The sequence below is a fragment of the Aricia agestis genome, chromosome 17 (genome assembly GCF_905147365.1).
Source record: "Aricia agestis chromosome 17, ilAriAges1.1, whole genome shotgun sequence".
Classification (NCBI taxonomy): domain Eukaryota; kingdom Metazoa; phylum Arthropoda; class Insecta; order Lepidoptera; family Lycaenidae; genus Aricia; species Aricia agestis.
The window spans coordinates 4,584,023-4,599,270 of NC_056422.1; the positions used below are offsets into that span (position 1 = coordinate 4,584,023).

The 15,248-nt window shown below is 35.9% G+C and overlaps 1 protein-coding gene across 1 annotated transcript; it reads left to right on the plus strand.

The window, feature by feature from the left end:
• Positions 1 to 3,111: 3,111 nt before the first annotated feature.
• On the plus strand, positions 3,112 to 13,604 carry LOC121735652. The gene is made up of 2 exons (XM_042126553.1): positions 3,112 to 3,346; positions 13,306 to 13,604. Exons 1-2 carry the CDS (start codon positions 3,112 to 3,114, stop codon positions 13,602 to 13,604), a joined length of 534 nt encoding a protein of 177 aa, XP_041982487.1.
• The last annotated feature ends 1,644 nt before the right edge of the window (positions 13,605 to 15,248 follow it).

Below are 15,248 nucleotides of genomic sequence, written 5' to 3' on the forward strand. Positions count from 1 at the left end.
GTTGTTGTAAACACTATAACTTTGTTATAATATCTCATTTTTACCGACTTCAAAAAAGGAGATTATATGTTCGACTGTAAGTATATTTTATGTTATTTTAAAATAAATATAATACTTATTACAAGTTTAATTTTTGTAACACTAAAAAAACTAACTTAACAAAAAGTAGTGGTATAGCGTTCTCTATCTATAATGCCTTTTAACCGACTTCCAAAAAGGAAGAGGTTATAATAATAATAAATTCTTTATTTGCACACACAAAAGAAAAGACATAAAAGAGACAAAAAACAAAAGAAATAACAACAAAAAAGTAAAAAAAAAAAATTGTGCAAAAAGGCGGTCTTACTGCTTTAAGCAGTTTCTTCCAGACAACCGAATCTAATATTACGTTCGTCTGTATATTTTTTTGTGTGTTCAGCCATAACTTCGCCATTTGTGGACCGGTTTTAATATTTTTTTTTGTTATTGTGTAGCGTTTAATCCTAATTTGGTACCATGTTCTCAAAAGTGGTGATCTGATATTAGGATCCATTAGGAATCGAGGGGACTCCTTGAAATTTGTATGGAAACATAATAAAGTGATTTTGATTTTTTCTGAACTATTCAAGGAATATGCTGCCAAAAACTAAGATTTTGCACCAGTTTTTACCTTGGTTCCGAAGGTACTGAATAGAACTTTTGAATCCTTAATCCTTATAGATACAGGTTCGGGGATTTTGGCGTTGTTTAAACAACTGAAAACATATCAATTTGATTAATCATCATCATAACAACCATAATTATACGTTGAAGAAATATTTTCTTAATAAAAAAAAAATATTAAGAAAATATTTCTTGAAAGTACGATAGTAAAACAAAATATATTAGACTTAAAACAAAATAATATATATTTTGACTTAATTCGCAATAAGCCTTTGAAAAAACTAGCGCATTCAATCCCAAAACAAGATTTAGGGAAAAAGAAAAAAGAAACAAAATACACTGTATTAGGGAAAATGTATGCAATCGATGGGTTTCGAAAAAGCTTTAGAAGTAACCAGATATCAAGGCCTCTACTTAACATTAGCATTGTTTAACTCGCGGGTCTTGTTAAACTGGTCGATAAAAGGATCAACCAAATACAAAGACCTCTGAGGCTGTACATGCTTTTAGGAATTGCGGGTCTTATATTATGGTGGGTTAAACGAGTGTGACGTCATCGACTGGACTTGGACTGATGAGTTTCTCCGCGCTTCGTATTACTTTACAACTGGGGTTTTACGTGGCGCTTCCAATGTCGCAGACACGGCACTGTAGGTTACGTAGGTCATGTCTTGAATATATTATTGTGTTGAGTAAAATAATGATTAATGAATTATAGGGCCTGGTAATTATGTCAAAACGCTTTAAAATGTTTTAAAATGTAAACATTGTGAAAGCTATGCTATTATGATGATATGGGGTACACCCACCCCGGGTGTTAGGTTGTTTTCGTTACGGAATTTATTGATTCGGTCGCCGCTCTCAAAGTCCGCGATAAAAGCCATGCAATAGCTTATTAATAACAAATAAGATGAATATTTCTTTCTCTTTTTATTAATAAGGAACTAGGAAGTACCTAGCTTAGATATATACCTACCGTGGGAGAGCCATGCTTCGGTACGAATGGACCGGCTCCACTGGAGAAATACCACGGGCTCACAGAAAACCGGCGTGAAACAGCCCTTTACCGGAGGCCCAATCCTACCCAATTCCCTACCCTTCCCTCCTCCCCTATTACCCTATTCCCTCGTAAAAGGCCGGCAACGCACCTTGATGTTGCGAGTGTCCATGGGCGACGGAAGTTGCTTTCCATCAGGTGACCCGTTTGCTCGTCTGCCCCCTTATTTAAAAAAAAGACATTGCAATGCCATGTCTACATTCCACCAGCTCTGTGGTCCATTCATGACGCAGTCTGGTGTGCCTCTACACAATATTTATACCAGCACGGCCGGAGGATTGGCAAAACAGTGCACCACTCCACCGCAATCGGTTGTCATTATTGTATTATTGATTCCACCGCAAGTTGTCGTAAATAATAGTGTTATTAATAATATTGTTGCAATAATAAACAGGTTAGTGCAAAGTGCTATTAACATAATTGCTATAGTTTTTTTTTATAATGGTTTTAAATTATGATCATAATTTTTTTGATATTATAATACTGCGTCGTTTTAGAAATTTGTTAAGATCACGGGTACTTATTTACTCACCGGTTTTTTTAAAATAAAATATATCAGCTTACACTTAATTTAAGCAGTGACTTTATTAATAATATTTTTTATAATTGACGCCAAGTCCCAAGCGGTCACCGTCGACTGCGATAACAATTGAATAGCATTGTGTCTGGTTTTCCCATGATCGAGGTAATAAATATTATATTATGACTGCAATGTTATCACGCTAGACGGCAGCACCAGCACATACGGTAAACAAAAAGTTTTGTTTGACGTTCGACAACGTTATATTCTGATAATCATGTGCAACATGTTGAATTTTGGTCGGATTTTTAATGTACCGTCGACGAAATTGATTCCTAGGCAATTGACAGACCAACGTCATTTGGTCGGATCATGTCAATTCAATGTTAATAATAATTGTGATCTGTCGGCTGGGTTTGACGTAACGCGACCAAACTACGTAGGTCCCCCATCTGCATACGAATTTCTCACTGATAGTACACGTGCTAGTACTTAATAGTGCTCTCTGCTCACAATGCTCGTATCCTTAATATTCTCTATAGCTGAAGAAATCTAGAAGAAATGTTTTGTGTGCCATTACAAAAATTTCTAATAATTTCTCGCTTTCCTGGAAAACTGAGATCTAAGTACTAAGTAGGTCTTGCAATGACGTCTAGAATACGTAAGACCTAAATATCAACAGCGGGGTTCCGCGAAGTATGCGCTCGCGTGTTGCGCACTTTTATTTTTAGGAAATTTGTGAAATTTAATATTGTACCGCCTGGTTTACTTTCTTGTGTTGTTTTATTGGATATTTGTTGATAAACGAGAACGAGAAACGAGCAACTTATATCAGCAACTTGTAAACTTGTTGAAAACGACACACTCTAAACTTAACTTATATTTTGCAGAAATGGCGATGAAAGTTGTTGTTTTGCTGACAATTTGCGCGGTCGCCGCGGCGCAGAGGCCATTCTACGCTGGTCTGAAGCCAATAGGCTTCCCTGATGCTGCAGCACCAAATCCGTTCTCCAATCGGTTCGGGGAAGATGCTGATCAGCCGATCCTGGCTAATAGAGATGGGAATTTGATTAATCGCCTCAACCAGTTGCCAGTGGACAAGCAGCCATTTTGGTATCTCAACTGGCGTGAATACGACAGGCTCAGGAAAAACCCGCAAACTTATCAACCGAGACCTAACAGTTTCATTAGAAATTGATTTGATAACTGAATGTTGTAAAAGGCTGTGATATTATAAGTGTAAGGACATAGGTCCATTTTGAAATACATAATATATTATAATATTATATATACGGCTTGACAAAAAGAGTCTGAATTGGACTGAAACTAAAAGTTTTTATTTTTGGCAACACTGCAGTACTGGTATAGAATAGATAATAGTGGTACTGGTCAACAGTAATTAATTTATACATAATATAAATTGTGTTAAAACTTTAAAAGTGCGTTTAAAAGCGTAACGTAGGGTTTGGCTATTTTAAAGAAAAGCGCCCTTATTTAATACGTACCCTTTTTTGTCAAGCTGGAACTAATTCTATTCGTAGTTATATAAGTAATAATTAAAAGTCTAAACTGAGATTTGAAACATATCATTAGAATACTTCTTCTGTAAAATATAAATGTATGATAATTTCTTAGTGTTAATGACCTTTTTATCGATAGTAACATGTTTTAAAGTTCATCATAATAATATTGTTATTAATGTTCATCATAATAATTTTGATATACAGGGTGTAACAAACAAACTGATACTTATAGTAACAAACAAACTGATACTTATAAAAATAATACTTATAAAATATTATAATGAATTTATATATTGTTTCATAATACTTTTATACTTTAGGGGGTGTATATTATGTCCCTTAAAAGAGGAAAATGAGCGGCGCAAAAATAGTTTTTTTTTTGTGATCTGTAAATTGTATGAGTATTGAGTAAGCCCTTAGTGTCATGAATTTGCCAATACAAAAGTAAAAAAAAGTTTCTTATTTTAAAACTTTTGTATCTATTCATTTAACTTTTTTATTTTACAGTTAACTCTATAGTCTATACCATAAAGTTAATATACGGTACCTATTATATAATATTAACTTTATGGTCTATACACACCCTAAAGTATTATGACTTCGTTTTGTTACACCCTGTATACTGGTATTAATACCAGTCATTTTAGCACATTTCATGTGCCAATAGTATATACTATAGATAGACTAATAGAGAGATGAGAGTCAATATATTTTTTAACTATGTTAGTAGGTATTTCCAAACTGGTTTATATGTTTGTACTTTCAATTAATTTTATAACCGCTAAATGCCTTGTATTCATATTTAATTTTTAGAAAATGTCATTTTATTCGTGTTTTATCGAATACCGAGCGAAGCTCGGTCAAACAGCTAGTTTTATTTATATTTGTATTTTATTAATAAAGATTCTTATTAAAACATTGTAATACTTCATGTTTGTGTCATAAAAATATATTTTCTAAATTACTGAATTTCATTATTTTAACAAATATTTTTGTCTGTTTCCTTTTTTTCCTGTCTTCACTATTATAATCCATCCATACTAATATTATTAATGCGAAAGTGTGTCTGTCTGTCTGTCTATCTGTTACCTCTTCACACCCAAACCGCTGAACAGATTTTGTTGAAATTTTGTATAGAGATACTTTGAGTCCCGGGAAAGGACATAGGATACTTTGTATCCCGAATATATGTACGGTTCCCACGATATAGACGAATTTTGGCGCAATGGAGTTGCGGGCGTATCATTTTCGTGAATGGCTACTCGACGATGATTAGCTATGCAAAAATTAGCCTGGTACAAATGGTTCAATTTTTTTATTAAAATTAACGTATTCGCGTCGGTATGGCGGGCTGTAAGCCGCACCCGACAAGTATGGCATTACGCTTTCGCCTAAGTAGTAAGTACTTATTTTTTTTCGACTATCTGAAAATACAAGCATTTTTGTGGAACAAATCGTTCGACACTCGTTATTTATCCGACACGTTCGATTAACGCGCACGCGTTTGGGCTGCCAGTGCGAGCGCTATGACCATCATTTTTCTTTTTGCCTTTACGTAATTATACCCCTGTTAAACCGCCATACTGGTACAAATGACCAAGAATTTTGTGTCAGTATCTCCAGGCCTACAATCATAAATCATAATTATCTGCCAATAATATAAGTAATGTGCAATATTTATAACTAGCTATTTGACCGAGCTTTGCTCGGTATTCGATAAAACACGAATAAAATGACATTTTCTAAAAATGATTCATAGCTAGATCGATTTATCGCCCCCAAACCCCCTATATACTAAATTTCATGAAAATCGTTGGAGCCGATTCCGAGATTCCAATTATATATCGTCGTATCCTACGAATAAGGGCGCTGTTACAAAAGCCCTACTTTACAGGAGAAGGTTTTTTGTGTTTATTTCAAAATATTGTTAGACAACTTTTAGAAATTAATGGTGAAATTATCGCATAACTACGTAGCGATTGCTATGAAATTTTGAATGAGACGTTTAATTTGATATTTCGGGTAGATTTGTCCCTTATTTCTTTTTTCGGCGGAGTAAAATAAGTCTCCTCAGACACAAGTAACGTTATGCCTTTTTTGTGCGGATTCAACGGGGTCTTAAGAGCATTTGTGTCTTCTTAGTGATCATTATCAAAGAATTTCCTTTTTAAAACCACATTGAAAAATCGGCCAAGTGCGAGTTGTACTCGCGCACGAAGGGTTCCGTACCATTATACAGTAAAAATAGCCAAAATGTGTGTTTTTTGTATGAGGGCCCCCCGTAATTTTTTAATTTATCTTAATTTTGTAGTCAATTATTATTAAAGTATACCTAAGTACAACGGAACATTTCAAAAGCTCATCTGTTCCTATTATTGACATGGAGCAAAAAATCACGTTTGTTATATGGGAGCCCACTTAAATATTTAATCAAATTTTTTTCAGTATTTATTGTTAAAGTGGCAGAAGATATACTCAATCTGTGAAAAGTTCTTGAGATAGAGCCTGGAGACAGACGGACGGACAGACAGACATCGAAGTATTATTAATAGGATCCCGTCTTTACCCGTTGGTTACGTAAACCAAAAAAAAAACAATATAAATAGGCATATGGAAAAAAACATACATTAAATTAATAATATGGAACGTTTTATAATATTAATTCGGGTTGAGAATTAATATTATAATTGCTTTCAAGCAATCACAATAACTATTGGTTTCCATCAACTTGTAAAAATAAAACATATAACGTGATAAGACTTTACAGTTTTATGCCAGTTATTTTAAATTACCAAATAACATTATAACTAACGACTAGTTACTCTGACTATTATAATATTGGTTAACTTTTATGACAATTGGATTATCCAAGAGCCAGCGATAGGCAGATTTTTGTCATTTTATAAAAGCTGAAAGTTTTCCTGTATGAACAAACAGCAACTATAGAATTTCGATCGCGTTTAGGAGGTATCCAGTTTTTAAGGTCTACCTAGCCTTTGATACAATGTAAAGCGCTTTTTTTTCTTACTTCTTTCGGAAATGTAGGAATCTCATCTCAGACACCCTTAATTATTCCCTAAAATGCCAAAAGTATTACACTTTAAGGTGGTATGGCAGTGGGAAGTAACTGGCATAAGTTGTCTGGCAATAGGGAGCAACTCTCATAAGGGTCCGTCAGTGGGAGACGAGATTCGAGAGAGAGTGGGAAAGAGGAAAAAAAAATACCTTAAATTTTATAGAAGGTGCGGTAGACTTTCAAAACTGGATACCTCCTAAAGTATCCGCGACCAAAGCTCTATAATAGTTGGTTGCCGTTCTTACCTCTATATGAGTTACTAGCTTTTGCCCCCGGCTTCGATTGCGTGAAATTCAAAAACCGCGTAAAACACGAGTATTTTAGGAACATTATGTTTTTCAAAAACCAAAAGTAGCCTTTGTTACTCTTCATTCTTTCGATTTAGTATGTGCTAAAAATCATGTCGATTAGTTGCTTCGCTAGGGCGTGAAGGAAGGACCAACAAACATACTTTCCCATTTATACTTTAAGTTTAAATTGGAAAGTACGAGTCTAGCATAATGATTATAGGTAAAAGAAAACTCTGGCTGTTTCTGGCTCTTGGTTTAGCTTATGAGTAGTTACAATATGACAGAGCGGTGCCTATTCTACTTTAACATCAGCTTTGCATGATAACGCTAATATTTTGTATTCTAAATCAAATTCTTTTATGAGATGATATACGACATCCCTCGTGTCCTTTTGCAAGAGTGTGATGACCGATGATACATCATCAGCACAGCTCAAGAGATGTACTCAAAATTTTGGGTACGTTCAGTTACTCCAATTAACCAAATAGTTTGTCCAATAAACCAAAAAAATTAATAGCAACAAAAAAAAGTTTCGTTACACTCACTCTCGATACACCAAAAGCTCTTTTCCTAAATTTTTAATAAAAAAAATTTTTTTTTAATTCTTTCAGGCACCGGGGACTGTTTTCGTTTTCTAGAACCTAAAAATACAAAAAAAAACTCATATTATATTGTGGAATATTATTTTATATTTAAATATTCTTGTAGCACACTACCTTTAACTATTTTTCTATACGGCGGAAAAAGCCACAAAGTTCACTGCGGCTTTTTAACAAAATTAAAACAAAACATTATAAACTTTCAATTATATACTTTTCGAAATGGTTAGTATATAAAAGGCAAATTCATGTACTAATTTTTCCGATAATAACTGCTCAACTAAAGAAAAATTAAAGAAATAAATTTCGTACATAGAAAAAGGAAACAAAAGCCATTAGGGCAAACGATTCCCTAGTACTAGTACTAAGAGACGATTCCGTGGAAAAAGGCCACAGACGCAATAGTGTCTTTTTTCCAGGTAATTACTTATAAGAATGTAAAACATTGTTTATACTTACTGTGTGTTCCCTTTTACGGTTAACACAAAGTAATTTAAACAAAAAACAGTGCAATGACTCATACGTGAGCTCGCGTGAGTAAGGGCGTGGTGGCGCGAGCGCCTCGTCCCCGCCCCGCGCGTCCTTTCACGCACTCCAAGAAAACGGTCACTGAAGCCTTTGTTGCTTTTTTCGCCGGGGAATTTAAGAGCTAGCAAATGTGGCATTTTTTAAAACTTCATTTACAGGTTATTAAAATTAACTTTTTACTACTTTTTACACTGAAGGTTATAGATAATGAGCTGCTGATTTCGATTTTGCAATAAAAATAAAAAGCCATAGTGACCAGGGCGCCCTTATTCATAGGATACGACGATATATATATACAAGAATTGCTCGTTTAAAGATATAAGATTTATAGCTACCAACAGCGTGTCTCCATACGCGTACCCTCCCCGCTCGCCCCTCGCCCCTCGCCCCACCGAAGAGTACTAAAAATCGTACACTGCGAATTTCTCTTTCACTTTTGCCGAGCTGTTGCGTGCGGTTTTTAGACTTGATAATCTTATATACCTATATTATAAAATTCTCGTGTCACAATGTTAGGCCGCGTACTCCTCCGAAACGGCTTTACTGATTTTAACCAAATTTTATATGCATATTCAGTGGGTCTGAGAATCGGCTACTGGGCACTTTTTATATTGATAAGTGAATTTGTTGAATAAATAATAGTAAATTATTACTCCTCGAGACTGACGGCGACCATTGTTTGTGCGAAGGGATAACGATGGACGTTGCCATGGTGACATACTTATTTAGTCACTTCAATAAAATAATACGGGTGAAATACTTTATATGGCAAAGAAACGTTTGCCGGGACAGCTAGTAATAAGTAATACCAGCTCCCCCACCGGCATCCTCCGGTCTCGGTGACGGTGGCTGGTGGTTTCATTGAAAACAGGACAGGCAGGATTAATTTTGAAGTACAGTAGTTTTTTTACTCTCATAGCACGACTAGCGAGAGATCAGGCTCATCAGGCGCAGGACCGACCTCTTACATATTATACGCATGGATAATCTTACTTATCAGACAATCAGTCTGCCTGCATTGTCCTAACCAACCTTTGAAACTTCCCGTGTTTCCATCTCGGGAAATGGAAATCGAACCCAGAACCTTCGAGTCAAGAGCCACGTACTAAACTTCTAGACCACGGAGACTTATAGACGGAACATATTTTATTATAGCAGCATTGCACTTCAGACTTATGAGTCTCTTATTAAGACGTCTTTGAGGATCCGGCTGACACACTCGAATAATATTAATAACTGACGTGAAAAATCGTAAAATTTTCACGTTTATGGGCTATTTCATGGATTAATACTCAATTATTCTTCTCATTCCGAGTATTGCTCAGTGTTTTCTCTTCGATAACTTAAACTTCGAAACTTTATGACTTTTAGGGCCTGTTTTCACCACTTCCTGATAAGTAACGAATAGGCTATCCACCAATTAACTTGACAGAATATGAAGTTTAGAGAAGAAAAAAAAACAATATATATATGAATAGCCTATTCGGCACTTTATCAGAAAGTGGTGAAACATGCCCTTAAAGTCGTGAATAATAATAGTGGATAATATGGAAAACTGAATGTGTAGGGACTAGGGGGCACGGAAAATTATTTAGGCCCGATTCGACCAAACTTGAAGTTACACGAGTATAACTATCATGAGAATAATTTTACTCCTTTAATTTACTCTATTTATCGTTTGCATTTTACCAAGTTACTCAAAGAGTATGAAATAAAATGTCATTATAGTTCACAATGACACCGACCGTGACAGTTGACACCCTGTTGTGCAACTATTCTCAGTTTAATATTTACTCCACCAAAATAGCCCGTGTAAATATTTACTCCCGTGTAATTACCTCATTCTTGGATTAGAAGTTGGAAAAACGCAAAACCAGCTTACTCTTAGATTAGGAGACAGTTATACTCGAGTAAAATTTTACTCCAGTTTGGTCGAATCCGCCCTTAGAAAATTACATAATATTATCTTTTATTTTTTTTAAAACCACGCTGATTTTAAATACAAACCTATACATACAATAATTTATTGTTATGGGTCAGTTCACAACTTCACATAACAACGTGATGCGTAGATGCAATGCGGCGCAATTCAAATTGGCCATTTTTATCTGAACTTTATTTAAGGGGGCGACTAACCCAAAATTTTCTATTTTATAATCTTATATTCATTTTTATATTTGAAAATAAGCCCCGAATTGTTTCATTTTCTAAAATTAGATACTACATTATATTTCCAAGAATCCGATCTGAGCAAAAACACGATATCTTAAAATTTTCTCGATAGAAAAAAAATCACAAAGATGCATCTAATTTTTCATTTATTGCCATAACCGTGCATTAAACTAAGTTAATATTTAACACATGGTATACAAATTATACAATTCTATCATTGAGAAACCGACCTAACGGATTTTTAAAATATTGTATATTAATTATCGAGTTATTGAGAAAAAAACAATTTGGCGATGAATAGACGTCGTCCTTTTTCACCTGGCATATGAAAGACGGGCGTGAGTGTGAAGAGAGAAGGACGATGTTCGATTTTTTTGGGTTAGTCGCCCTCTTAATACAAAAAAAGACATTGATTTATTTTATGTAACGCTTTTATTTTATTTTATTTTCTTGCAACTGTGATTGTGCACAATAAAGTATATTTCATTCATTCATTGTCATTGAATTGACAGAATTTTCAGTCACGGTATTGGATTACCTGTTCCAAATAGGACATCCTGCAATGTTTTCACGCTAGAGTGCAGCACCAGCACAGACAGTTAACAAAAAGTTTTCTTCAACCGTCGACATTTGACAACTTTTCTGACAATATTCTGGTCGGATTATTAAAGCCAAATGACAGCAGCAATCTTTTTTTGACGTCCAGTCGGCACGTGCCGCACGTTGACAATTTAATCTGATATATGTGTAAGTGTAAACGTACACATATTTTTACACATAGATGAAACCAATTTCGGTTACGTTTGGCAGCTCGAGATTATTGCTCTATTACGCTAGGTATATTAACTTTATGGTTCATTTCACGTGAATTTTTTTTTTTTAATGAGATAAGGGGGCAAACGAGCAAACGGGTCACCTGATGGAAAGCAACTTCCGTCGCCCATGGACACTCGCAGCATCAGAAGAGCTGCAGGTGCGTTGCCGGCCTTTTAAAAGGGAATAGGAAAGGGTAGGGATGGGAAGGGAAGGGAATAGGGTAGGGTAGGGAATAGGGGATTGGGCCTCCGGTAAACTCACTCACTCGGCGAAACACAGCGCAAGCGCTGTTTCACGCCGGTTTTCTGTGAGAACGTGGTATTTCTCCGGTCGAGCCGGCCCATTCGTGCCGAAGCATGGCTCTCCCACGTATAATTTCTTCATGGGCTTGTAGTCTTTAAACTACTTCTGCTATAAAAACACGACCCGAATGTACCCAAAGTAACGTCCATGGCATCAAACACCAAAATAGTACTTACATTGATATCAAACAAATATCAAACTTTTGGAGTTCTCTGCTTTTCACCATTCAGAATGGTAGAAATTTTATGAGAATTCAATATTTTGTAGTTCTATTTATAGGAGTCAAGTAAAGAACAAGGCTGTATTTTAGTAGCAGAATCGTTTTAGAAACTGAAATACTACTCGTAGCAAGTTACAGAAACTTTCAATATACTGAATTATAATAGGTACGTATCGTAAACTTGCGTGAACCTATAATTTATCGTGATTCGTGAAAAATTTGAAAATTGGTTACATAATGAAAGAGATTGAAAATTTTCTACGTTCATATAAATTCATTGCATAAACTCTTGCAGATTTCCAGATTTTATAAGTAGATTTTGAAGCGAGTGAACTGAGGATTTACAGAAAATTGCAGCAAAATCCTCAAAGAAAATCATGTACGTATCACAACAATAAATTAAATCTATGGCATACTAGAAATTAAATTTATGTTTTCTAACATAATATGAATATAATAATATTAATGTTTTGAACGGTGAGGTCCCAGTCGGTGTGGCGGCCAGTAGATCCGACATTTTCCGATTTCCTTAGATTTTATGCTGCTCCACCCTTTGCCTTTAGATGTTGTGACATTGGCTTGGTGGAGAGGGGTCACTCAAGCTGGGTGGAGTTTCTAGGTTGTTAAAAAGACATCGTTCTGTGTCGAATCTACCCGCCATGTGGCTTAGGACTTTATCGTTCCTGTCTTTTATAGCCATTTTTATATTATAATCTTTTATGTGTTCGGTTGACACCTCCGTGGCTCTTTAAAAAAAAAAAAAAAAAATCATAATATGAAACTTACTCTAATTTTAATTTTTGGTTCTCGAACCGAACTTTACCTAGTGTAGTAATTATGATAACGATGGATAACGTAACAATATAATGTACCTACTCCTATCTAAAGTTGAACTACTGTCCTAAGGAATGTGTTCATTTTTGTGATGTACGGAAGACTATTTTTCTGTATCTAATATTTAGTCATCAATAAGTACATTTTATGGCTTATTTATTGACGGATACAAAAAAATATTCCAGTGCTCCCATTCAGACAACAACAACATGAAAATAATCATCATCATCATATCATCATCATCATCATAATAATATTAATACTCGAACGAAAAACTTTGTAACCCTTTTTACGAAAAATGGGGAGACGTAGGTGCATGAAATTTTGCACAGTTATAGTTTATATGGTGAAGGAGTGCATCGAGCTATTATTATTTTGAAATTATGCTTTTATCATACATTTTTTTTACAAATAAAACATTACACACACTACAACACACACACATAGGAAATGACAGATTTTTGAGTGACAAGCCTATACATACGAATTAAACTCTTTTATTTATGGTTGAAGTCTGTTGACAACAAGGTGACAAATTGATTATAGTTTAGTCAATGCTTACACAGCCAGTCTGAGATCAGCTGAGTTCCAGAGACAAGAGTTGAAAACAATATGATAAAGTCAATATTTTTTACAAAATATAGTAGTCCTAATGTCGTTGAAACTAAGGTCGAATTTCGACCCTTGGGCGATCTCTAGTTAACATAAAACCCTTATTCTTGCAGAGAAAATGGCTACCTTTGTAGTTCTACTAGCAATTTTAACAGCTGCCGCTGCTCAGAGGCCATTTTTCGCTGGTTCCAAACCAATAGGATTTCCAGACATACAACCAGAAACTCCGCCTCCCATTCAAGATCTGCCGCTCGAAGCCAGAGGAGATCGGGAACTGGTGGAGCGTTTGAAGCAATTGCCAGTAGACAAGCAGCCGTTTTGGTTCTTGAACTGGCGGCAGTATGAGGAGCAGATGAAAAACCCGGAAACTTATTCACTGAGACCGAGCATTTTCAATAGACAAGACCCATAATGTGGAACGACTGCTCACTCCTACAAATCTCCATATAAATAAAAATTAACTTAAAATTTCGTTATTCGTTTTAAACGTTTTAAAAGTCGAAAATAGCTGAACCGATTTCGCCAGTTTTATAAATATTCAAGTAAGCCCAGGGAAGGTTTATATTATGTGGGAAGTATGTTAATATCATTTAGCTGCTATCGCTTCTATAGGTTAAATCCTTGTAGCTTGAATATTGTTTTAAATTTAAATCAAAGTACAGTACCTACTCTCAAATTAATAAAGCCGCCATTCCACCGCGGCGCACGCTGTGCACGGCCACGCGGCGCATGGATTTGTTAGTTTGACTACGTGGGTCAACGTTTTCACCGCAGCACACGCTATGCACACGGCCACGACTATGTACAACTGTAGCGCAGCACAGTTTTGAATACTTTGTACACGCTTCCGTGTATCCCGTACACAGCATGCGTAGCGTGGCCAGCGTTGAGCTACGTGTGCACCATATTCGAGCAAGCTACGTGAGTCAATTCGTGCGTAGCGTGTCCGTGGGTTGCAGTGGACACAGTCACATAATATATTTTCTTAAAGCGAAGCTTGAGACACGTGCGTAGTTTCTCCGTGCGCTGCGGTGGAATGGCGGCTTTAAGCCGCCATTCCACCGCAGCGTAGTCTACGCATGCGCATGGAAATCTTCGCTAATTGTCGGAACCACGAAAACACCCGAATCTATGAAACTTGCTTTTTGCACCTTGTTCAGAGGAAATAGAAGTAAATATCATATAGCCGGTGGCAAAAGCTCACCGGGAAGCCATCGCGGCGTTACCATGGTAACGTCCAAGCAACGTCAGGCGCCTCTACGTCGCTGCAAAGCACTGTTTTCCTTAAAGTTAAGTTTAAAACAGCGCTTGCAGCGACGTCTTCCGACGCCCAGGAAATACGACCGTTGCCGAATATTTACGAAAATTTCTATGCGCATTATCACTTTGGAAGCACTGTATTATCTGTTGCATTTTTATTTTTTTGCTTTAGTGGCGAATTGTATTATTTATTTGACAAATTGCTTCCTGAATTATAATTAGAATGGACATTTTAGAGCTTAGACACTTTACTGTGTTTAAAAATAGCTTATTATATTCATAATAATATTAATATTAGCTATTTACTCATTGTTCCAATTTCTGTCACAGTTATCAAAACTGACCTATGAGTTATGACTTATGACACATAAAATTATAAGTAAATAGTACGTGGAAACTTGGTTATAACTTATACTATCAGTATTCCGTGCACCAAATTATAGGGAAAACAATAAGAACTTTGTGCTCAAATAATAATGGACGCTTCAGTCAGTCTGGCCCCGTGGTAAGTACCTGAAGGACTTGTGTTACGGGTACCAGACGACGGAAATATATTTAATACTTTTATACTATACATACATTTAAGATTTTTATTATATATGATACACATATTTAATACACATCCATGACCCAGGAACTTTGAAAACTTTTTGTTCCGTCGGCGGGATTCGAACCCGCGACCCCCGGCTTGAGCTACCAACGCACTCACCACAGAGCCACAGAGGTCGTCAAACATTTAAAGATCGGATACCGCGGCTAATTCTGTCTACTCTGCCGCGGCTGTCGGGAAACATTG